This window comes from Phyllobates terribilis, unplaced genomic scaffold (genome assembly GCF_046119375.1).
Source record: "Phyllobates terribilis strain yellow unplaced genomic scaffold, ASM4611937v1 Scaffold_7__3_contigs__length_470593459, whole genome shotgun sequence".
Taxonomy (NCBI): domain Eukaryota; kingdom Metazoa; phylum Chordata; class Amphibia; order Anura; family Dendrobatidae; genus Phyllobates; species Phyllobates terribilis.
The window spans coordinates 148,098,400-148,122,439 of NW_027362767.1; the positions used below are offsets into that span (position 1 = coordinate 148,098,400).

At 51.5% G+C, this 24,040-nt stretch overlaps 1 protein-coding gene across 1 annotated transcript in view; it reads right to left on the reverse strand.

The window, feature by feature from the left end:
* The window catches only part of OTUD7B (OTU deubiquitinase 7B), a 29,019-nt gene extending 5,613 nt beyond the window's left edge, over nucleotides 1-23,406 (reverse strand). Inside the window, exons 1-9 of the mRNA XM_073639421.1 lie at nucleotides 23,114-23,406; nucleotides 8,682-8,846; nucleotides 7,438-7,653; nucleotides 3,919-4,020; nucleotides 3,710-3,837; nucleotides 3,404-3,516; nucleotides 2,486-2,613; nucleotides 1,940-2,089; nucleotides 1,503-1,620 (exon numbers count right to left, since the gene is read on the reverse strand). Coding sequence (XP_073495522.1) covers nucleotides 1,503-1,620; nucleotides 1,940-2,089; nucleotides 2,486-2,613; nucleotides 3,404-3,516; nucleotides 3,710-3,837; nucleotides 3,919-4,020; nucleotides 7,438-7,653; nucleotides 8,682-8,846; nucleotides 23,114-23,126 — 1,133 coding nt within the window. The 5' untranslated portion in view covers nucleotides 23,127-23,406. The remainder of the gene's footprint in view (nucleotides 1-1,502; nucleotides 1,621-1,939; nucleotides 2,090-2,485; nucleotides 2,614-3,403; nucleotides 3,517-3,709; nucleotides 3,838-3,918; nucleotides 4,021-7,437; nucleotides 7,654-8,681; nucleotides 8,847-23,113) is intronic.
* Between the last annotated feature and the right edge of the window lie 634 nt (nucleotides 23,407-24,040).

The window sequence follows — 24,040 nt, forward strand, 5'->3', positions numbered from 1 at the left end:
TACAGTGCATGTATGCAGCATCATGGCCAGGGGCTCTATGTCTGCCTCCAAAATACACAGTACAGGGCATGTATGCGGCATCATGGCCAGGGGCTCCATGTCTGCCTCCAAAATACACAGTACAGTGCATGTATGCAGCATCATGGCCAGGGGCTCTATGTGCCTCCAAAATACACAGTACAGTGCATGTATGCAGCATCATGGCCAGGGGCTCTATGTGCCTCCAAAATACACAGTACAGGGCATGTATGCGGCATCATGGCCAGGGGCTCCATGTCTGCCTCCAAAATACACAGTACAGGGCATGTATGCAGCATCATGGCCAGGGGCTCCATGTCTGCCTCCAAAATACACAGTACAGTGCATGTATGCAGCATCATGGCCAGGGGCTCCATGTCTGCCTCCAAAATACACAGTACAGTGCATGTATGCAGCATCATGGCCAGGGGCTCTATGTCTGCCTCCAAAATACACAGTACAGTGCATGTATGCGGCATCATGGCCAGGGGCTCCATGTCTGCCTCCAAAATACACAGTACAGGGCATGTATGCGGCATCATGGCCAGGGGCTCTATGTCTGCCTCCAAAACAAACAGTACAGTGCATGGATGAAAGTACAAGAGACCCCAGTAGTAGCTGGAGGATACTCGCCTAGTGGTCCCCTGCCTCTCCTTGGTAACACTACCCGGGTCCTCAGACTTCCCTTTCGGGACAGTCAGCAGCGGTCACATCAGCACGACCAGCATACGATGTACAGTGCCAGCCTTTGGACATCCTGTTCTGATCCTACGGATATGGGACTTATCAGTGGCTGCAGCAGTGATCAATGCGTCACTGCTGCAGCGATCACATGTCCACACCTGCTGGAAAAAGAAGCAAGGAGATCCAGACAGTACTGCAAATTGGAAGTCAAGTATATATTTTTATTTTTTGGGCCAATGTATGAAAAAGGGAGTTAAAGGGGTATTCCCATGTCCAAGATCGTATCCCAATACGTAGTAGGTGTAATAATATTAGCAAATACCTCCTAGAAGTGTAGTATAGTTCTTCTGATTTGCTATGTCTCTTCCTCATTTGCAGGCCATTGCAGGACCTTAGGTATCCATAGTTACGACCACTGCTATAGTGATAATTAGTTAGCTAGTTGCTAGTGGTCGTAACCATGGATACTGAGTCTACTACAATAACTTCAAATGAGGAGGAGACAAACACAATCAGAAAAACTATACTACATTTGTAATTGGATGCATTTGCAATTATTACACCTACTACATATTGGAATAGGATCTTGGTGATGGGAATACCCCTTTAAGCATATCGGGAGACATTGGAATAGATTGTCAGATGAACACTTGGTGTGGGGAACATTTTGGACTGGCTGTACTGGGTGGCACACATACAGGACTTACCGCACCATCAGAGACTGGACGTACAGAGAATTCCCCCATACATACCGCATTCGGCAGCATAATACCGTACAGCCAATGAGCGGTGTCACTTACCCCGCCAGGCGGACATTGTCAGAGTCGTTCTTGCCCCACTCCCAGTCTTTCCCAGGGTCCACTGCAAAGTGCACGGGTAGTAACTTGTGCTGGGAGTCCGTCAGGGGGATGAAAGGCGCTGTGCACAAGGAACGGAGGGGGAAAGTCAGACGCAAAGTCACAGCAGCAAAAAGGAAAATCTGTTCATAAAGGAACGATTATAAATCCCACAGCACAAGAGCTGCAAGTAGACCGTAATGTGAGCGGCAGGAAAGAGTGGACTCCAAGGCAGTTTTCTATCACCATGTGAAGTTACAGGCCCCAACACTTGAGGCTGCACTACTGAGAAACACACTGCCAGGTGTAGTGTTGTGGTACAGACCAAACAATATCTAGGGGCAGAGATCTACAGAGATGTCCAAGGTGAGAACACAAGACGCGGCATAGGAGGCCTGTACCTTGTTCCTTGCTCTGGTCACCCTGCTCCATGGACACCAGGGCAGAGAAGTGGGCTTGGTCGTACGCCAGCACCAGTGGAGAGCTGTGGCACTTGTTAGGTGGAACCTCTAGGGGGAGGTAGATTCCTCCAAATGGAATTGGGGCAAATGCTAGAAGGAAAGAAGAAAAGGCACAGTGTCACCCAGCAGCTCACGCTCCCACATGTCCACAGCACAGACCAGCGTCAGAAGACCCCAGCACCACCGCAGGGGGTCCTGACCTGAGCTGCCTGCTTCATGTAGGCCTATAAGGCAGTCAGTCCAGTCAGGAGACCCAGGGCCAGGCTGGTGTCTTCTGCTGCTAGAAGAGGTCCATCATGTGCTGGATCAGCCTTAACATTGATGATGACTACACAACATTTGTAGTCTGTTACCATGGTTTTCTTCTCCCTAACACCGACCTTGACAATATCAAATCCCATTATTTTCATGCAGGACACCACTCAGAATGGGATAGAAAAGCCAGAAATCTGGAGAAAGTCCTAAACATTGGCAGGTGGGGCTCACCTTCTCCTCCCGAGTCTCGGAGCATTGTATCTGCCACCACCACGATCGGCCTCTTCAGCACGTGAGCGAGTACAAAGACGTGAAACTCCTCCAGGCTCTCGTACACCGGCTCCTCAGAGCTCTCCACCCTGCCGGACAAGCACAACCAATCAGCGCCAGCGACCACCAAGCATTAAAGACATAACGGGATAGTCAGATTAGAAAGAAGGATCGGCTCTAGTCCGAGGGTGACCTGCAATACCAAAAACAGCCACTGGAAAAAAAAGTGGCGCTGTTTTTAGTGAAGTGAGAAAAGCAGATGCATTTTAGTAATTTCTGTAAATCACCAGTTAGGGAGAGGATTTCTAAAACCAAATAACACAGGGGTCCTGAGAATACGGGGGCAGTGAATCGCTGCGCCTGGCGGAGACCACGAGGGACAGTTTCTGTAGTGAGGCGGCTGTGGAGGTGTCGGGTGAAAGCTCTGGGAATGACCCGTGTCGCCGCCGCCGGGAGGAAGGAAGTCGCTCCCAGCCGCAGAGTAAACACTCGCGGTCACTGCAGCTCCTCGCTCCGGATTATCCGTGCCTGGACTGTGACTCCAGAAAGAGGAAGCCGATTAACCCGTTCTTCTCCAGAGCCTGAAAAAAGCGGACGATTCTAGGGAACTAGTGGGGTGACAATAAGCCCCATCATCCCCTATTCTAGAGAGGCTGTGGACACAACTGTGCGCTGCGATTCCCAGCCCTGAGAAGGGATGCCATACTGATTATTGCAAACAGCGCCCCTCCTGACCACAGGATCATCTGAGAAGGTCGGGAGTGACAGCTTTACAAAAAAAAAAAAAAAAAAAGATAGGGAATGCCCCATCCTACAGGGATCCCTCAGCAGTGTGCTACTGTTTAACCCTCTCCTTTCCATATGGTCATTATTACCTACCCTGCGCAGTTGGACCCATTGGTCCCGTAGTGCATCCGAGGCTCGCTGGACGCAAGTTTTATTAACTCATTCCACTCCCTCTGCCATTCCTCTTCTGTGTACACCAACCCGGACTGCAAAAAAAAGATATAGAATTATTAAAGGAGAACCCTTCCCTCAACTTTCTCCAGTGTGCTTCCCTCTGTGCTTTGAGGTTCTGCAGCAGCCAAGTCAACTAATACTACAGCCGCTGCAGAAGTCCCCACTGTATGGAGGGCTTCACCCAAGTGCTGTGAGCCGTGTCAGCCGCACGGTGCCACCTCGTACCTCTTTATTCTGCATAGTCTGATGGAATCGCCACCGCCTCCTCAGCGCTTCCTTCTCAGAGCCCTTCTCCATCAGTGTGTACAGAGACTTGCGGAGCATCAGGTCCCGGTCGTGGAAGCCCCACATCCCTGAAAGCACAAGGTCTGTTAGACCTTTCCGCAGGGTAATAGACCCCCTCATGTACCCATTGCTATTTCTCTACACCTTACCCAGAGAGGCCGCATGCAGCAAGCAGTTTCCGTCACCAGTCGTCGCCAACGGGAGAAGCCGCTGGTAGGACGGGTCAAGTTGTGTCCACCAGTTGAGACGACCTACGAAAACACAGGGAAATATAGATTTATACACCTGTACCCAGGTGACTGGTAGCATAAAGACAAGCGTGCCAGGTGGCCACCATCAGGTCATTAATGGGTGAAGTGCTGTTCTTCCTTTATCCGAGCTCTTCTCAACTGCTTCACTACTACATGAAAGTAGAGCTGAACTTTGTGGTCAAATCATCAGATACCAGCTCAGAAGAAAAGAGCTCACTGACCAATTCTCAGTTACCTCATTCTACATCCAGGTACACAGTGGCTACTATAAAAATTACAGACCTCTTCATTCCTTGTAGGTGCAAAATTGGCAGTGTATTAAATACACTATCAAAAGAAAATGGTGCAAAATGTATGATCAACCCCCCCCCCCCCCCAAAAAAAAAAACAACACAAATATCCTTAGAGAGGACCGGTTACTTGCCATAAATATAGAATTGTTTACCTGGTGTAAAAGCTGCTTTTCTTCTGAATCCACAATGTTTTCCTCCTCTTCCTGCGCTGCTCCATTCCTGAGATACAGCCAACTATTCCCTGTGCATAAATCTAGTATTGTTAGACAAGTGGGTGTGGTACACTTGAACACTCCTACACAGAGGAGCTGATGACCCTGCCCATTTGGATAAAAAGACTAGATTATGTATAGGGAAGAAGTCATATCTCAGGAATGGAGAGGCGCAGGAACACAAGAAAAACAGAATCGGATTCAGGAGAACAGCGGCATTTACACCAGGTAAAAAAAAAAAATGTACTTATGACGAGTGACTGCTCCCCTCTAAGGGGACCATTTATGTTGGATAGCCATCTCCCAGGTGTCACATATAGAATAGGTCCCTAGTTATGCAGATGTTTTTCACTTTTTATTTCTGGTTACACAGGACACTGACGCAGTCAGCAGCGGCTCCGCCTGAGAGGTGTAGGCGATCCTCCAATATAATGTGTACTGCGCTCAGCAGAAGCCTCCAGTGCAGGAGCCGGCAGAGACGCTGGGAGGAAGAGGACAATAGAGCCACACAGCCGATACAACTGCAGCCAAATGGACGGGATCCAGGCTCAGAGGAAGACAAGAAGTGCATGCACACAGACACGTACATTAACCCATTCGGCTACTTAAAGAAAGCAAATGCCCCTTTCCCCAAACACCAATATAGACTTAGATATTAATAGCAGGGGCACCGACGATCAGGCCAGTCACTGGAGATTCTGTGCAGAGCGACTGTCAGATATGGACTACAGTCTCCTGTTCCTAGTCACAGAGGACAGCGCAGCCCCCAAGGCACAGAGCGCAGCCCCCAAGGCACAGAGCGCAGCCCCCAAGGCACAGAGCGCAGCCCCCAAGGCACAGAGCGCAGCCCCCAAGGCACAGAGCGCAGCCCCCAAGGCACAGAGCGCAGCCCCCACATTGGCATATCATGTAGACCAAGAACAGTTATGGAGAAACAATGTTTACCATGTGGGTAGAAATCTACTTTAAAAAGTATATATTCAAAATATAAATATCTGTTAGCTTCAGAGCTGAAATCTCCTCAAATTCCCTGCCTCTTCAGTGTCTACATAGAATTCGTTCTGAAGACCAGTGTGTAATACAGACAGAAATAAAATCTGTATTATGTATAGACAAAGTGGATCCAGCAGAACAGTGAGTGCAGCTCTGGAGCATAATACAGCATGTAATGCAGGAGCAGATATAGATATATACGCATATCCTGTACTCAGACCCGTCACGTTATGAATACACTGGAGTATATGGGGACGCTCGTTGAAGCAAGGCTGTGGAGTCAGTAAGCCAAACCTCCGACTCCCTCATACCCGGCTCATGTGTAAGTGATAAATTTACTGTAGCACAGATTCATCTCAGCTAAAAGTCCAGACCCTTAGATCAGGAATAGGACAGACATTTATAGGACATTTCATAACTTTACCAAATTCTTATGAAAAAAATATTCCCCACAAACTGCATTGAACTACTGAACCCAATGTATTATATATTTTAGGAGTCAGAGTCGGTCCATTTTATACTGACTCCACAGCCCTGGTTGGAAGCATCTGTCAGGACTGTGGACAATAGCAGCCTGCCTCCCCACTGCCTCCCCATGTGCAGTACATGTTTAGGTCTGGAGGTGGGGGGCTGGGCCCGGGGGCGGCAGTTTCTTGCTGTCCCTCTCCTGCCCTCTGCAGTCAGTGTGTGTCAGACCGCGGTGCAGTGTGCTCATGTAACCGGACATGTCCTGGGGAGCCCCGGCCTCTGGTGGAGACTTGACATGAAGCAGCACGTATAAGGGTATTCACAGGCCCCGTCCTCACGGTCACGTGACCACCGCAGGCATTCTGGGAATGCGGTGAGGTGACCGCTACTTTTATTGTTATTGGTTTAGTGGTGACAGATCTCAGGGTTTTACTACACAGGAGCCCGGGCTCAGTGCTATCATGTCTGCAGCTCTGTTTGTTGTCAGTGAATGGAAACATCCTCCATAGGCTGAAAATGTGCAGGCTAATACAGCTGAGGGTTTGCTACAATTGTATGCAGTCTCTACATAGAGCCCCTTACTGTGCTCATGGGGGGCTGCCCTCACCTCCAGCATCTTCAAGGGCACAGTATAAGCAGAGCGCCCTGTAATAAGCTCTTATAATGGGGCCAGGCAGGGTGCAGCCCTGTAATAAGCACTGGGTGTAATTCCCACAATGCATTGCCACATGTAATTATACGTCCTGGTAGTCAGCAGTGCCCCCCACTGTAACGATGAAGGCCGGGCGGATTCATCACAAGTGACATCAGCCCCGAGGAATCCGCAGGTCGTGTCGCTCCCACAGCACTCAATAAAGCTTTGTTTATCCAACTGACATTTACCAGGAGGAAGAGTCAAATGCCATGCTGGGACTTGTAGTATCACACCGGAGCACAGCGGGGTCTCCAACGTGTGGCTCACACACACACCCCTGGGGTGTATCCGAGCCCCCACACCTTACGAGGGAGCACTGGGGGCACCCACACCTTATACAGGGGGGATAGGGCACTCATACTACATGGGAGAATTGTTACCTTAGGGGCACCCATATATTATTAGGGGGGCACCCATTGCATTACTTTATAAAAAGACATATAAAATATAAGGGGGCACTTCGGGAATTCTTTCGATATAGGAGGGGAGGCCACTCAGGGCGTCCTTTACCAACTGCCCCCTTACAAAGCGATACACCAGGGGGTTACTACATTTCTCAGCAGATGGCGCCAGTGAGCACAAGAGAGCGCTCCTGGGGAAAAGCCTGCAGTTGAGACTTCGCCCAGTGGCATGGTGGGAGTGACGGTCCGAATACTTATCAGATTCATGACCAGTGATATTTACTTATCACCCGGCTGGGAGCGGAGTTACACTTTAAGGGTCTCTGCACACTGCGATCATGCGGTCGGGGACTCACCGGCGTGCTCCAGGGCCACCAGCATGGACTGCTCGATGAGGTCCCGCTCGATGAAGCTGCGGAAATCATCGCTGTAGACGGTCAGGTCGGGGAGCTGGAAGGTGCAGACGGGGGGCTCCAGCGGGTGCTCGCTGCTACAGTTACTGGACACATGGGAGCGGGCCAAGGACACGATGGAGGAGCTGGCGTGGGAGATGCCTCGGGACAGGCGCTTCTCTGAAAAGAAGAAGAGAGTGTTAAATTCAATAACGACAAACAAACTGGCTGATAACAGAGGACAACAGACAAATCTGCCAAAAATTCCTAAATAAAAGCCCAAAAAGCAAACAGAGATCTTGAAAAGTTACAAAATTTTGTTGCAGAAATGAGTAAACTTTCTTGTATAAAAAGGGAAGAACCCTTTTCATTCTGGCCTGAAACTGGAGGGTAGTGACCCTGGCGGGCACGGTGGCACGGGTTCCTGACACATTCCTGTCGGGGATCTCTTGTCTTAGGCCTGTCATGTCGGCAGTCAGATAGGAAGGTGATGGGCGCACGGGCCCTTGTTTGTTCAGGCTTTACAAAACAATCAGCGCTGCACAAATCCGTCATGGTGGAGGAACGCAAGTGTGAAGAGTGGATCCCGACTGTGCCGTGGAGTGTGCCGGGAACATGGGATCTGACTGGATGGATGCTCCTCTATAAGCACGTTCCTGGAGAAAGGGGTCAAGGAAGGCCGGCATGGTAAGTTTCCACATGGCCATGACCCGGGGTATCCCAGCAGGTCATTTGCCGGCATGGTTTTCTAGGGCAAAATCAATTAAAAGTAAAAGCAGTTTGACCACTAGATACCAAGAATGTGAAAAAATGATCCTGGTCAACAGGGAACAATGGGCGAGTATCAATGGGTTAATTGCGTCATTTCGCAGCAGTTTTTCTAAGCTCAGAGAGGGCCCGTGGGCTGACATGTGGACATTCCTAGCTAAGTAGATAATTGTCCTTTGAAAAGCACAAACCCAAATAAGCACAGGGGGTGACGGGCACAAGATTCAGAAACGTGGAGAAGGAGGTGTTTATGTCAGTTATTATGGAGCTTCAGTGACCGGTGACAGCACAGCTCTCCATGGATTTCTAAATGGCCACTAAACTGTCCTTTTTGCGTCTACACAGTAATGTAGAGGGACATCCTTTAGACATCAGGGCAAGAGCGCCCCCCTACTGTAAATGAAGGTCCTGAGAGCGCCGTGTGACAGAGCAGCGATCACCTTGCACCATGTCATCCTGCCTCTGCAGCGCCGGCCTCATGGGGCGAGCCACTTCTGGAGGTTTGAAGTTTCTGGTATCGGTTAAGTTGTGCGTCAGCCCGCCTGCAGCAGCTTGTCGTAGCTGGTCATAGTCACCGACTGCCGCGTTCACGTCCCATTGTTTGCCTAAGAAATAAAAATGTGTTCTGGATTACCGGGATATTTAAGATCAGTCCATTAACTACAGAACAGATGAGAAACACAGGACGAGCACTGCAGATAGTACAATTCTGGCCAATATACAAGTGCAATACTTAGCCTGTATTATACTCCAGAGCTGCACTCGCTGTTCTGCTGGTGCAGTCCCTGTACTGATCAGTCACACATAAAACCACATTTCCGTCCCATAAATGCATTATGTTTCTATCACACCGCGAGTGAAGTGTTTTGGCCACAGAGTTTCCACCTCGTTACCGGCCGGCAGAGCCGCCGTCAGACACTGATGAATAACACGATGGCGGTAGATGATTTAATCTTCTACTCACAGAGATGTCCGCCGCCTGATTTATATTGTCATCTCCCATCAGCAAGAAAGAAAATACGTCCCGTCATAGAGCGGGAGCTGGTGGCTGTACTCGCCTCAGAACCACACACAAGGGCCATATCCCAACTTTTTAACATCCCCGTCCCAAACATGCAAAGTGGATCAAAAGGGATAGTAAAAGCAAGTGACGAACCGGGCGGAAGGGAACATCCATCTTCTGAATCACATGGGAATGGAGGGGCTTTTAATTTATATATATTTTTTGTTTAGGGACGTATGGCTCTGCACCAATGTCCAACCAAATTCTATTGAAGCTTTCGCAATTGCACCTCCTCTTTCCGGCTTGTAAAGTTTCTTCTACACCATGAAGCACCTGACAACAGGAAGTGTAAGCTGTAGTCTGGCCCGCCCCCTGTCACTGTCTGCCCAACCTCTACAACAAGGCAAGTAACAGCCAAAAAGGAGGACTGCCCCATTCCCTAGGGAATAAAAAAAAAAAAAAAAAAAGTCTGAAAGATTTCACGCCAGGGTGCCTACAAGTGGTCACCTAACTTTCCACAGACTTGTATTCTCTATGAACCAGGAAACTCAAGTTTTGTAACCCACCACAGGTCACAGGACCCCATATTTCACAGGTACCACCACCTGCACAGTAGTAACCATGAAGTCATCACAAATTCTAAAACTTCACAAAAGGTTTTCATGTGTCAGAGCGGTCACATGAGCTCCCACGTCTGGCTCATTCCCCAGAAAGCTGAATTTAGTCTCACCTCCCATCTGGACTTGCTGGAAAGTCCCCGCACCTTCAGTGTCTGCCAAGAGATGAGGTCACCACAACAAGGCAAATAAAAGGAGCAGAAATGAGGGCGGCCGTTAGCCATTCACCGAGATGTAGCACAATACACGGACACTTGACAGCAAAGGAAAGTGGTTGTGCGCTGGGATAAGGGTTTAGTCACACAACACAGTTTTTGCTATGATTTGCAAAAAAAAAAAAAATGAGCTGAAATCTGCAAAGAATAATTGCTGGAATTTGTAAAAGAATTTTTTTTATAAAGGCTAGAAAAAAATATTTCTTAAAATCTTATTTTCTAAAGAAAACATTTTTCTAAAATTAAATTTTCTCAAAATCTGCAAAAGTTTCCACAGTTTTGGTATAATTTTGAAAAACGAAGGCAAAAATTATGTGTGAGTAAACCCAAAAAGAGGGAGGGGGGGGGGGGGGAAGAAAGCAGGAATAGGTCTCATTTCGTTTTCTGATAAGAAGCTACATTAAAGCAGCCATTTTTATTAGTTATAACGATCTTCTATAGTCACAGAGTCACCCAGGGTCCACACACGGCCCTATTATCCCTCTATCCATATAAGGCATACAGAATGTGCACAGCCCCTCCCCCATCATCCCTCTATCCATATAAGGCATACAGAATGTGCACAGCCCCTCCCCCATCATCCCTCTATCCATATAAGGCATACAGAATGTGCACAGCCCCTCCCCCATCATCCCTCTATCCATATAAGGCATACAGAATGTGCACAGCCCCTCCCCCATCATCCCTCTATCCATATAAGGCATACAGAATGTGCGCAGCCCCTCCCCCATCATCCCTCTAGCCATATAAGGCATACAGAATGTGCGCAGCCCCTCCCCCATCATCCCTCTAGCCATATAAGGCATACAGAATGTGCGCAGCCCCTCCCCCATCATCCCTCTAGCCATATAAGGCACACAGAATGTGCGCAGCCCCTCCCCCATCATCCCTCTAGCCATATAAGGCACACAGAATGTGAGCAGCCCCTCCCCCATCATCCCTCTAGCCATATAAGGCACACAGAATGTGAGCAGCCCCTCCCCCATCATCCCTCTAGCCATATAAGGCACACAGAATGTGAGCAGCCCCTCCCCCATCATCCCTCTAGCCATATAAGGCACACAGAATGTGCGCAGCCCCTCCCCCATCATCCCTCTAGCCATATAAGGCACACAGAATGTGCGCAGCCCCTCCCCCATCATCCCTCTAGCCATATAAGGCACACAGAATGTGCGCAGCCCCTCCCCCATCATCCCTCTAGCCATATAAGGCACACAGAATGTGCGCAGCCCCTCCCCCATCATCCCTCTAGCCATATAAGGCACACAGAATGTGCGCAGCCCCTCCCCCATCATCCCTCTAGCCATATAAGGCACACAGAATGTGCGCAGCCCCTCCCCCATCATCCCTCTAGCCATATAAGGCACACAGAATGTGCGCAGCCCCTCCCCCATCATCCCTCTAGCCATATAAGGCACACAGAATGTGCGCAGCCCCTCCCCCATCATCCCTCTAGCCATATAAGGCACACAGAATGTGCGCAGCCCCTCCCCCATCATCCCTCTAGCCATATAAGGCACACAGAATGTGCGCAGCCCCTCCCCCATCATCCCTCTAGCCATATAAGGCACACAGAATGTGCGCAGCCCCTCCCCCATCATCCCTCTAGCCATATAAGGCACACAGAATGTGCGCAGCCCCTCCCCCATCATCCCTCTAGCCATATAAGGCACACAGAATGTGCGCAGCCCCTCCCCCATCATCCCTCTAGCCATATAAGGCACACAGAATGTGCGCAGCCCCTCCCCCATCATCCCTCTAGCCATATAAGGCACACAGAATGTGCGCAGCCCCTCCCCCATCATCCCTCTAGCCATATAAGGCACACAGAATGTGCGCAGCCCCTCCCCCATCATCCCTCTAGCCATATAAGGCACACAGAATGTGCGCAGCCCCTCCCCCATCATCCCTCTAGCCATATAAGGCACACAGAATGTGCGCAGCCCCTCCCCCATCATCCCTCTAGCCATATAAGGCACACAGAATGTGCGCAGCCCCTCCCCCATCATCCCTCTAGCCATATAAGGCACACAGAATGTGCGCAGCCCCTCCCCCATCATCCCTCTAGCCATATAAGGCACACAGAATGTGCGCAGCCCCTCCCCCATCATCCCTCTAGCCATATAAGGCACACAGAATGTGCGCAGCCCCTCCCCCATCATCCCTCTAGCCATATAAGGCACACAGAATGTGCGCAGCCCCTCCCCCATCATCCCTCTAGCCATATAAGGCACACAGAATGTGCGCAGCCCCTCCCCCATCATCCCTCTAGCCATATAAGGCACACAGAATGTGCGCAGCCCCTCCCCCATCATCCCTCTAGCCATATAAGGCACACAGAATGTGCGCAGCCCCTCCCCCATCATCCCTCTAGCCATATAAGGCACACAGAATGTGCGCAGCCCCTCCCCCATCATCCCTCTAGCCATATAAGGCACACAGAATGTGCGCAGCCCCTCCCCCATCATCCCTCTAGCCATATAAGGCACACAGAATGTGCGCAGCCCCTCCCCCATCATCCCTCTAGCCATATAAGGCACACAGAATGTGCGCAGCCCCTCCCCCATCATCCCTCTAGCCATATAAGGCATACAGAATGTGCGCAGCCCCTCCCCCATCATCCCTCTAGCCATATAAGGCATACAGAATGTGCGCAGCCCCTCCCCCATCATCCCTCTAGCCATATAAGGCATACAGAATGTGCGCAGCCCCTCCCCCATCATCCCTCTAGCCATATAAGGCATACAGAATGTGCGCAGCCCCTCCCCCATCATCCCTCTAGCCATATAAGGCATACAGAATGTGCGCAGCCCCTCCCCCATCATCCCTCTAGCCATATAAGGCATACAGAATGTGCGCAGCCCCTCCCCCATCATCCCTCTAGCCATATAAGGCATACAGAATGTGCGCAGCCCCTCCCCCATCATCCCTCTAGCCATATAAGGCATACAGAATGTGCGCAGCCCCTCCCCCATCATCCCTCTAGCCATATAAGGCATACAGAATGTGCGCAGCCCCTCCCCCATCATCCCTCTAGCCATATAAGGCATACAGAATGTGCGCAGCCCCTCCCCCATCATCCCTCTAGCCATATAAGGCATACAGAATGTGCGCAGCCCCTCCCCCATCATCCCTCTATCCATATAAGGCATACAGAATGTGCGCAGCCCCTCCCCCATCATCCCTCTATCCATATAAGGCATACAGAATGTGCGCAGCCCCTCCCCCATCATCCCTCTATCCATATAAGGCATACAGAATGTGCGCAGCCCCTCCCCCATCATCCCTCTATCCATATAAGGCATACAGAATGTGCGCAGCCCCTCCCCCATCATCCCTCTATCCATATAAGGCATACAGAATGTGCGCAGCCCCTCCCCCATCATCCCTCTATCCATATAAGGCATACAGAATGTGCGCAGCCCCTCCCCCATCATCCCTCTATCCATATAAGGCATACAGAATGTGCGCAGCCCCTCCCCCATCATCCCTCTATCCATATAAGGCATACAGAATGTGCGCAGCCCCTCCCCCATCATCCCTCTATCCATATAAGGCATACAGAATGTGCGCAGCCCCTCCCCCATCATCCCTCTATCCATATAAGGCATACAGAATGTGCGCAGCCCCTCCCCCATCATCCCTCTAGCCATATAAGGCATACAGAATGTGCGCAGCCCCTCCCCCATCATCCCTCTAGCCATATAAGGCATACAGAATGTGCGCAGCCCCTCCCCCATCATCCCTCTAGCCATATAAGGCATACAGAATGTGAGCAGCCCCTCCCCCATCATCCCTCTAGCCATATAAGGCATACAGAATGTGTGCAGCCCCTCCCCCATCATCCCTCTATCCATATAAGGCATACAGAATGTGCACAGCCCCTCCCCCATCATCCCTCTATCCATATAAGGCATACAGAATGTGTGCAGCCCCTCCCCCATCATCCCTCTATCCATATAAAGTATACAGCCTGTGCACAGCCCCTCCCCCATCATCCCTCTATCCATATAAGGCATACAGAATGTGCACAGCCCCTCCCCCATCATCCCTCTATCCATATAAGGCATACAGAATGTGTGCAGCCCCTCCCCCATCATCCCTCTATCCATATAAAGTATACAGACTGTGCACAGCCCCTCCCATCTCCTCTATGGTACAGTAGACTTAGGAGCCCCATTTACAGCCTCAGCACAACATATGGCACTGTAACTATTGGATCACTTGGGAACTTCCACCAGCTGATCATTGGTGATCTAACTTCCCAAAAATATAGAAGTTGCGTATGATACTATCTATGAAGAATAACTCTCGGCTGACACATCTGGGGGCTGCAGATTCATCTTTAGGCGATACATTCTTGCTCATTGAGATGTCAAGGTATCACAATCGAGTTTTGTAACGCAAAGTCAAAGAACATGAAAAGCCTGCTGCAATTCATAAAACCTGATCTTTCATTTGGTGATCATTGGTGGATCCCGACAATCCACTGCGGACCACGGCCCTGATAAATCCAAGTATCTAATGGTCATCGCAGCAATCACTCAAAATTGGCAGCAGTATGAAGGCCGGAAAACAAAAACTGAAAAGTGACAGAGCGGCACATGCCCAGGATTCCTGCAGCTCCCAGTGCCAAAGTGCAGGACGCTTATCACACTGGTCCAAGGAGCAAATACACAAAGGTGAAAGTCAGCAGCAGCCAGAAAACTGATTACTATAGTGTCTACAGCACAGGGAAAAAGGGAAAAGTGACAAAGATCAAAGAAACAAGACAGCATGCTACATTACTTCTCCTTTATTATATACTCCAGAGCTGCACTCACTATTCTGCTGGTGCAGTCACTGTGTACATACATTACATTACTGATCCTGCACTGATCCTGAGTTACATCCTGTATTATACTCCAGAGCTGCACTCACTATTCTGCTGGTGCAGTCACTGTGTACACACATTACATTACTGATCCTGTACTGATCCTGAGTTACATCCTGTATTATACCCCAGATCTGCACTCACTATTCTGCTGGGGCAGTCACTGTGTACATACATTACATTACTGATCCTGTACTAATCCTGAGTTACATCCTGTATTATACTCCAGAGCTGCACTCACTATTCTGCTGGTGTAGTCACTATGTACATACATTACATTACATTACTGATCCTGTACTGATCCCAGGTTACATCCTGTATTATACTCCAGAGCTGCACTCACTATTCTGCTGGTGCAGTCACTGTGTACATACATTACATTACTGATCCTGTACTTATCCTGAGTTACATCCTGTATTATACTCCAGAGCTGCACTCACTATTCTGCTGGTGCAGTCACTATGTACATACATTACATTACTGATCCTGTACTGATCCTGAGTTGCATCCTGTATTATACTCCAGAGCTGCACTCACTATTCTGCTGGTGCAGTCACTGTGTACATACATTACATTACTGATCCGGAGTTACATCCTGTATTATACTCCAGAGCTGCACTCACTATTCTGCTTGTGTTTCTTATAAGGGAAAGTAACAGGCTGATGTGTCTGGTTTAGGACAGGCTGCCAGTGTAAAGGGCAATGTTTTTGGCCTGGTGAATGTTCTTATGGTCTGAGTGCATCCTCCTACACAGGGTCTTTCACAAGGGGGCCCCACCCAACTCTTTAAGAATCCTAAACAAGCAAATCCTCCCCACCCCCCCAAATTTTCAATTTATTTACAAATTTCCAGGAAGAACAACAGAGAAACAGTGCAACACATGATAGAACTTGCTGCGGAATGGTTATGTCCTGGGGAGGACTGGCATGTGGGATACTTGAGACGTGATGCTGGCCGTGCCCCAGCTTTATTAGCATCCTGCCCCGTCTGTCAGTGTACGCAGCAGAGACCTCCTCTGTGCTCGCCTCCCCTGACATATTTGGCTAAACACTTGTATTTGCCATGAAATCATTGTGGAGCATTTTCCTTTCTGCAGTCCCTCTGTTATTCCTCCTGGAAATGAAACTGATAACTGCATGTTAAAATGGCATTTCCTTACACTGTCCAATCAGATCTTACCTTCGAGCAGATCCCTCGCTAGCCCCGGCTCCGCCCCAGTGGAGCGCACAAAGTCTGACAGGACGAGATCCATGGTGGCAGGTCATGTGATGGCGGGCCGGTCATGGATCATCGTCCAGCTCTTTAGTGGCTGGAAGAACGCACAGAAGCTGGAGTTACACGGCCGGCGGTGGTGCGAGGCTGTGTCACCACCACACAAAGCAGGAGCGCGCCCGCCGACAGAAATAACCCCCATCGTCTGGATGAAGACGCTCTCTGGTTTCCCTTTGTTCACTTTTCTTTTTTTTCCCATTGTGTGCCCCCGCCTCCTCGTACAGAAGGGGCACATTGTTCTGACTCCTACAGGTGCTTGCCGGCAACAAAACAATGGGCCACTTAAAGGGGCGCTGCGTCCAGCCACGAGTAAACAAAACTGACGGGAAGTAAAAGGAAATGACCCCCGATCATCACTTGATCTCACATATCTCCAGTACTGGGTACTTGCGGCAGCACCGCGCCACTTTGATCCCACAGGTCACAGCAGGTATTGAAGCATTCAAGCCCTGCAGTACCAGAAATGGCCCCTGTACAAGAGTGGCACTATTTTCCCCAAATCTAGAATAGGACGGTGGCCCTTTAAATGCATATTAATGGAGGCCTGTAAGCCCCGCACGACATGGAATGTCAGGATGGGGATGGGGAGGTTCTGGATGTCAGAGCCGCGAGGATCCCACCGCCTCGTGCATTCTACAACCCCTGTTTACAATGGGCCCACGGGGCAGACAAACAGAGCCCTGTTCTGGGGCATATCTTAAGCAAGCACATGACGGCTATTGTGCCGGACACGGACCACGCAGCTGGACACAACACAGGCAGAGAATTCACCAGGACTTAAAGGGGGACTCTGCCCAGACAAGTTAGCCCCGTCCCCCAAACAGCTGTTCTACAAACTTCAGAATCTACACATCACAACAGAGCTCTATGGACGCGGACAACTCAAAGGAAAAATGTTAAGAGGTTGTCACAGTCCTAACCCCCTACTGTCATCACTGACGTGCAATTACTGGTAAATATATGGTTAAGAGAGTACTCCCCTCCTCTTACTGCTGGCATGTTGCTAGGATAGGACTCATTGATCACTGAGGGTCTAGTCTCCTTCCATCCTAAAGAAGGACACCAAGATATGCCATCGTGTAATAATCAATGGGACCCTCAAGTTCAGCCCCCCAGTTATCGGTAACTGGCGACACATCCAGCGACAGCCCCAGAGGTGAGCCCCTCAGTTATCGGTAACTGGCGACACATCCAGCGACAGCCCCAGAGGTGAGCCCCTCAGTTATCGGTAACTGGCGACACATCCAGCGACAGCCCCAGAGGTGAGCCCCTCAGTTATCGGTAACTGGCGACACATCCAGCGACAGCCCCAGAGGTGAGCCCCTCAGTTATCGGTAACTGGCGACACATCCAGCGACAGCCCCAGAGGTGAGCCCCTCAGTTATCGGTAACTGGCGACACATCCAGCGACAGCCCCAGAGGTGAGCCCCTCAGTTATCGGTAACTGGCGACACATCCAGCGACAGCCCCAGAGGTGAGCCCCTCAGTTATCGGTAACTGGCGACACATCCAGCGACAGCCCCAGAGGTGAGCCCCTCAGTTATCGGTAACTGGAGACACATCCAGCAACAGCCCCAGAGGTGAGCCCTCTGCTATCGGTAACTGGCGACACATCCAGCGACAGCCCCAGAGGTGAGCCCCTCAGTTATCGGTAACTGGAGACACATCCAGCGACAGCCCCAGAGGTGAGCCCTCTGCTATCGGTAACTGGTGACACATCCAGCGACAGCCCCAGAGGTGAGCCCTCTGCTATCGGTAACTGGTGACACATCCAGCGACAGCCCCAGAGGTGAGCCCTCTGCTATCGGTAACTGGAGACACATCCAGCGACAGCCCCAGAGGTGAGCCCTCTGCTATCGGTAACTGGCGACACATCTAGCGACAGCCCCAGAGGTGAGCCCTCTGCTATCAGTAACTGGCGACACATCCAGCGACAGAGGTGAGCCCCTCAGTTATCGGTAACTGGAGACACATCCAGCGACAGCCCCAGAGGTGAGCCCTCTGCTATCGGTAACTGGCGACACATCCAGCGACAGCCCCAGAGGTGAGCACTCTGCTATCACTAACTGGCGACACATCCAGCGACAGCCCCAGAGGTGAGCACTCTGCTATCACTAACTGGCGACACATCCAGCGACAGCCCCAGAGGTGAGCCCTCTGCTATCACTAACTGGTGACACATCCAGCGACAGCAGTGAGCCCTCTACTATCACTAACTGGTGACAGATCCAGCGACAGCGCCAGAGGTGAGCCCTCTGCTATCACTAACTGGCGACACATCCAGCGACAGCCCCAGAGGTGAGCCCTCTGCTATCAGTAACTGGCGACACATCCAGCGACAGCCCCAGAGGTGAGCCCTCTGCTATCAGTAACTGGCGACACATCCAGCGACAGCCCCAGAAGTGAGCCCTCTGCTATCAGTAACTGGCGACACATCCAGCGACAGCCCCAGAGGTCAGAGCAGAGAAATATTTGGTTATATTAAGGCCTGATCGCAGGTCTCACGACTAACACTGCTCAGGTCACGAGCCCTGCGCAGGGTCAGGCAGTATTACGCCCGTGTGCACCTTGCTAATAGTACGAGTAATTTAAGTGATGAAGGAGACGACGATAGTGTTGCCTGCACCTGATCCATTGTAGCAAACCCTGCAGGGTACGTCCCCACATTCAGGGCCTGCTACGGCCCCGACGCTGAAGAACTTCCGCACCACTTATGCACTAATTATGCAAATTAGCAGACACTTTTTTTTCACATGTGGATTTTCCTTATTAAAATCCACCTGCAGAGACGCATAGTGGACATGGGGTTTCTAGAAATCCCTCCACTTTGCTGTAACATCTGGCCACTGCATAAATACGCAGAGTCAAAACCGCAGCAACGTGGGAAAGCACCCTCACTGTGACTATTCAGGATCTACAAGCAAACCACAATGTCTGCACAATAAGCGCTGAATGGATGGAGGACACAGCAGTGTCCCCCGCAGACATGTAGATGTGAAGCACGCAGGAGAACTGGAAGACTAGAGCGACAACTCTTCCCCGAGGCTCAGGATCAGGAGTAAGAATCACAAGACAGAGGAAGCGATCGGGGAGATCAGGCCAGGAACAGAGACAGGAAGTGTTGTCAGGGGGAAATAGAAATGCCTACGACTGTTGGCTTTGGTAGAGGACGTATGGAACTGAAGGGACTGAGGGGCTAACAGGCCGAGCACCAGAAGGGCTCATGCGAGGTGATCAGCGTCATGCCTGCGACCCATGATGCCCCCAGGATTACATGCCGCAGATGTCCGTGCTGAGAGGGGTCAGTGCTGGCGGCAGATGGCCGTGTCCACCATTGTCCAGAATTAGCCCCCTCCGCAGGCCGCCCCCCATCTCTGGCACATGAATAGGTAAGACTCATCCCTATTCACGTCGCTGAATGAGAAGGGCCCGGGCTGCAGCTTTGGCCATGGGGGGTGGTGGGAAATCAGCTTAGCCTGCGAGTGACCACAACTGGCCCTGCCCGCAGCAGATGGCGCGCAGCTATGTAACCACCGGAAATGTAATACGCAGCACGCCCGCGCTGCACACCTTGTCCCTGCCGCACAGACCTGCCAAACCCTTTGTGTGCAGCTGAGGCTATGACTGGTGTCAATTACAAGTACCTGTGCCCACAGCACCCACGCACCTGGCCCAGAACCCGCACTGCGCACCTGCCCCGGAAACTAATGCAGCATCCCCCCGCGCAACTGACCCGGAAACTACAGCAACACCTGGCTCAGAACCTGCAACACCCCAGGCATCTGACCCTGAACTTGCAGCACCCACTCCTGAACTTGCAGCACCCACTCTTAATACCTGTTCCTGTCCAGCAGATTTCCTTAGGTCATCTCTTGGCTACAGGGGAAGAGGTGGAGTGTTGTGTGAGCTCGGACCCCCACTGATCGAGATAAGTGGGCCTATGAATGCCCATTCACACCACTGAGGCCCCCTTTCACACTACACAGTGGGGGATCCCATCTCTGCCGCCCCCCCCAGCACCAGTGACATTACTCCGTGTATCAGGAGCAGTTCTGCAGCTTCTAATAGACTCGGGGTTTTGCTTCCTGGCGATTATAAGATCTCGGCTTGTTGTCGTCAGTGAATGAGAACAGTCCCGCTTACATCCAGATCCAACGCCTGCACAGGCTCAGACGGGGAGTACCGTAAACCGCCATACTGATGGTTTCCACCCCACAGGTTGGGTCTCCGGAGCCTGTCAGTTATTCCAGGACTGATGTAATATGGAAAGTCACTGTAATAAGAGGTCAGGGTGTAGTAAGCCTCATACACATGGTGGCACGTTGCATCACGGCAGGACAGCCGGGCGTGTGCCCACAGAGCAACACAAGGCCGGCCGCCGCGGACCGCCATGTCATTTATGGGTAATCACCACTGATGACCTCTAACGGGAGGTTTCCAATGTTACACAACTGTAACAAACCCTCAGCTGTGAGGCGCACTGGTCTGGATGTAGCAGTGAGTGTTCCCATTCCCTTACAGCAAGCAGAGGTCTAGAAAAATCGTTCCAAAGCTGTGACACATCCCCAGGTGACGCTGCACACCAATGAGGAGACACACTAGGACCCTCCCCGGTGTCATTAGTGGATCAGGATGAGCGCTGCACTGTATGGCGGGATCTATCGGCCCGGCAATGATCCTGGGGACGCAAATAGCGGATTATAAATAGTTTTCTGGATGTGTTGATTGAATTATCCGCCAACGCTCAGCGACACCTCGGTGTCTGTGTCACAGAGAGGGACCCCCCTGGCTCATGGCACAGTGCATTAACCCCGCAACCACCGGAGGGTTTCAATGCTGAACAGCCAGCGGTTTTGCTCATGTGGCGGTATAACTTTTTTTCCCCATACCCCATTTTCCTGGGGAGCAACATGTGTCCAGGTCCTATAGAAACCCAGCTGGTGACAGGCAATATGGCTACCACTCCCATGGGATGGGCTATTTATGCTCCCAGCGGACAAAGCTTCAGTGTAAAGAATGGAGGACCAATGCTGGTTTGCAGATCTCTTTTGATTTGTAGCTCAGCAATGCTTTACACTGCAGCTTTGCTCCTTATTAGTGATGCTGAGTCTGCAGAGTAGACCAGAAATCATTTCTCTGTGATTTCTCACGGGTGACAACGTTGTGTGTGATAAGCGGCGCCGCCTTCCACGAATCGTAAAACAACAGTAAAAGATGAGCGGCCGAGATAAGAGGTGTTACACAACCTGAGCAGAGTCCAAGACCAGGAAAAGGTGCGGCCGCGGGAGGAAACTACAGAGGTAGGAAGCGGTGTCACGGCCGGGTCACCTGCTCTGCCCGTGGACTAGATCCTGGCGTTGCACCCCCTGTGCCACGCCCCGCAGTCACATCACAGTCTCCATCAAGGGCCTTGTCCAAAAAGATTGCACTTTCACGGCTTAAAGTGCAACTCGCCAACTTCCGGGAAGTCCAATGACAGAAGGGAAAGGCCTAAGGGGCGGCAGATCCTTGGCTCACAGGCAATTCCTATACATGCACTTTGCACAGCCCCGAGGCTCACAGCCATGTCAAATTCTCAGGAATTGCCTTTCGAGCAGTTTCCTTGCTGGGTATGAGATTTATGAGGACGGCAATCACTATTATCCTAGCATGTCACCCAGTGCTGCCCCCCCTCCACCCGTCAATGAGCTGATATCTCAATTTACGCATGTACCGCCATTTTCCCTTAGATCAATCTGCACATGCAATGTTACTGGCGCCATTTTATTGAAGCCCATCGAGAGATCAATCTGTGAAAGCGTCACCCACAGCTGGGATGGCACAGAATTTACATGAGGAAGACGAAAGACAGCAGAGGGGTCATGACAGAGCCAAAGACCCTACCCTCAGGCCACACAGGACCGCATCCCACCACACAGGACCGCCCCACTAAGATGCACAGAGACCAACACTTCTAATGATGATTTTATAAAGCCAGGCTGCGGGTTTCTCCCCTGACATGTAGGACATCAGTGTACCAGCGCCATTATGGTAATGCCTTTAGTGTAACATGTATAACCCTGATAACAGGTTCTCTTTAAATCCTCTGCTTGCGGACAGTGAATGGCGCCACCTCTGTTTACATTCCTGCCCTGCACCCTCACAGCTGCAGGGTTTATTCCTGGTCACCGCACGCAGGTGTGGTGAGATCTCAGCTACTGGATTAATGCTGCCAGTCACTGACAGCAAGCAGAGAGCTTGTAAGAAATAGGAGGGGGAAAAAAAAACACAGCGGAAAGTCTTAGTTTCATATAAAACTGTAAAAAAATAAATAATGACAGAACATTGAGGTCTGGGCCTCTGACTGCCCCTCATCACTCAGATATGCTGCAGGAATGGCGACAGGTCATGGGTCAGGAATGACAACTCTCTGCCCTCAGAAACAGGAGAGCGAAGGGCAAAAAGACTGCACTCACTAGACAGGACCATGGAGACGCATACATCGGCAGAGGAGCTGTGTAGGCACAACGATGGATGTCCGAGACAAAACTGCTCAGCAGCCGGCCATGCTGGGAGTTGTAGTTACTGCCTATTGCATTACACAGTACCAGCTCAACACACAGGTGGGCAAATAAAGTGCTGCACCCTCCTAAGAGTATCACCCCACACATTACATGGCTCAGACCCACACACGTCAGCCAGGTGGGACCCCTCCACACGTCAGCCAGGTGGGACCCCTCCACACGTCAGCCAGGTGGGACCCCTCCACACATTACATGGCTCAGACCCCCACACGTCAGCCAGGCACATGCCCGATACCTGGGTGCCCACCTAGCCTCTCTGCCCCGGGCATCACCCACCAGGGGCCTCCCCAGCCCCGCAGCACAGCGCCGCTCCCGGCCGCTCACTCACCCCTGGACGTCATGTTGCGCGGGTGTCGGTCACTGTGCTGGGCGCCGCCGCACGCTCACTGCAGGCCGGAGCCGGGCGCTGTAGTAGGGCAGTGTTCCACACACGCATGTCCCGGAGCGGCCTCCTGCGGCCGGGGCGCCGCGCTCATCTCCCGGAGCCGCCCCGCTGCTCCTCCCCGGGGTCTCTGTGTGACTTCAGCACCGGGCACGGACCCTCCAGACTCCGGGGCTGCCCCACTCCGCTCCAGCCAACTACTCAGCGGCCGACGCACGGCATGTCGGGAGCTGTAGTCTGTGACTGGGCGCTGTCACGTGACAGGAGCCACGCCCCCGACACTAGCGGCTCTCCCTCCAGCCCAGAGGGGGCACTGCTGCGAGAACTAGAAGTCCCAGCATTGAGGGGGTTTTAACTTTGATTTCTGTCTCGCTGAAAAATCTGAAGAAACCAAAAAAACGCATCAACAAACACCCCCCAAAGAGTTTTTTTTTTCAGACAGAAAAATACACATATAAAAGTCAGTGGTTAGACACCCCCTGTAACTGACAGGCCAGGGCTCCATGTAAGCACTACAACTCCCAGCAGATGTGTGCCAGGAGGAGTTGTAGAGGGACGGCCCGGCGGGGAGTGACTGATCTGCAGACAGCACAGGGCCCACCCTCCTGGGGTCACAGTCAGGGCTCCCACTCTCTTGGGGTCACAGTCAGGGCTCCCACTCTCCTGGGGTCACAGTCAGGGCTCCCACCCTCCTGGGGTCACAGTCAGGGCTCCCCTCCTGGGGTCACAGTCAGGGCTCCCACCCTCCTGGGGTCACAGTCAGGGCTCCCACCCTCCTGGGGTCACAGTCAGGGCTCCCACCCTCCTGGGGTCACAGTCAGGGCTCCCACCCTCCTGGGGTCACAGTCAGGGCTCCCACTCTGCTGGGGTCAC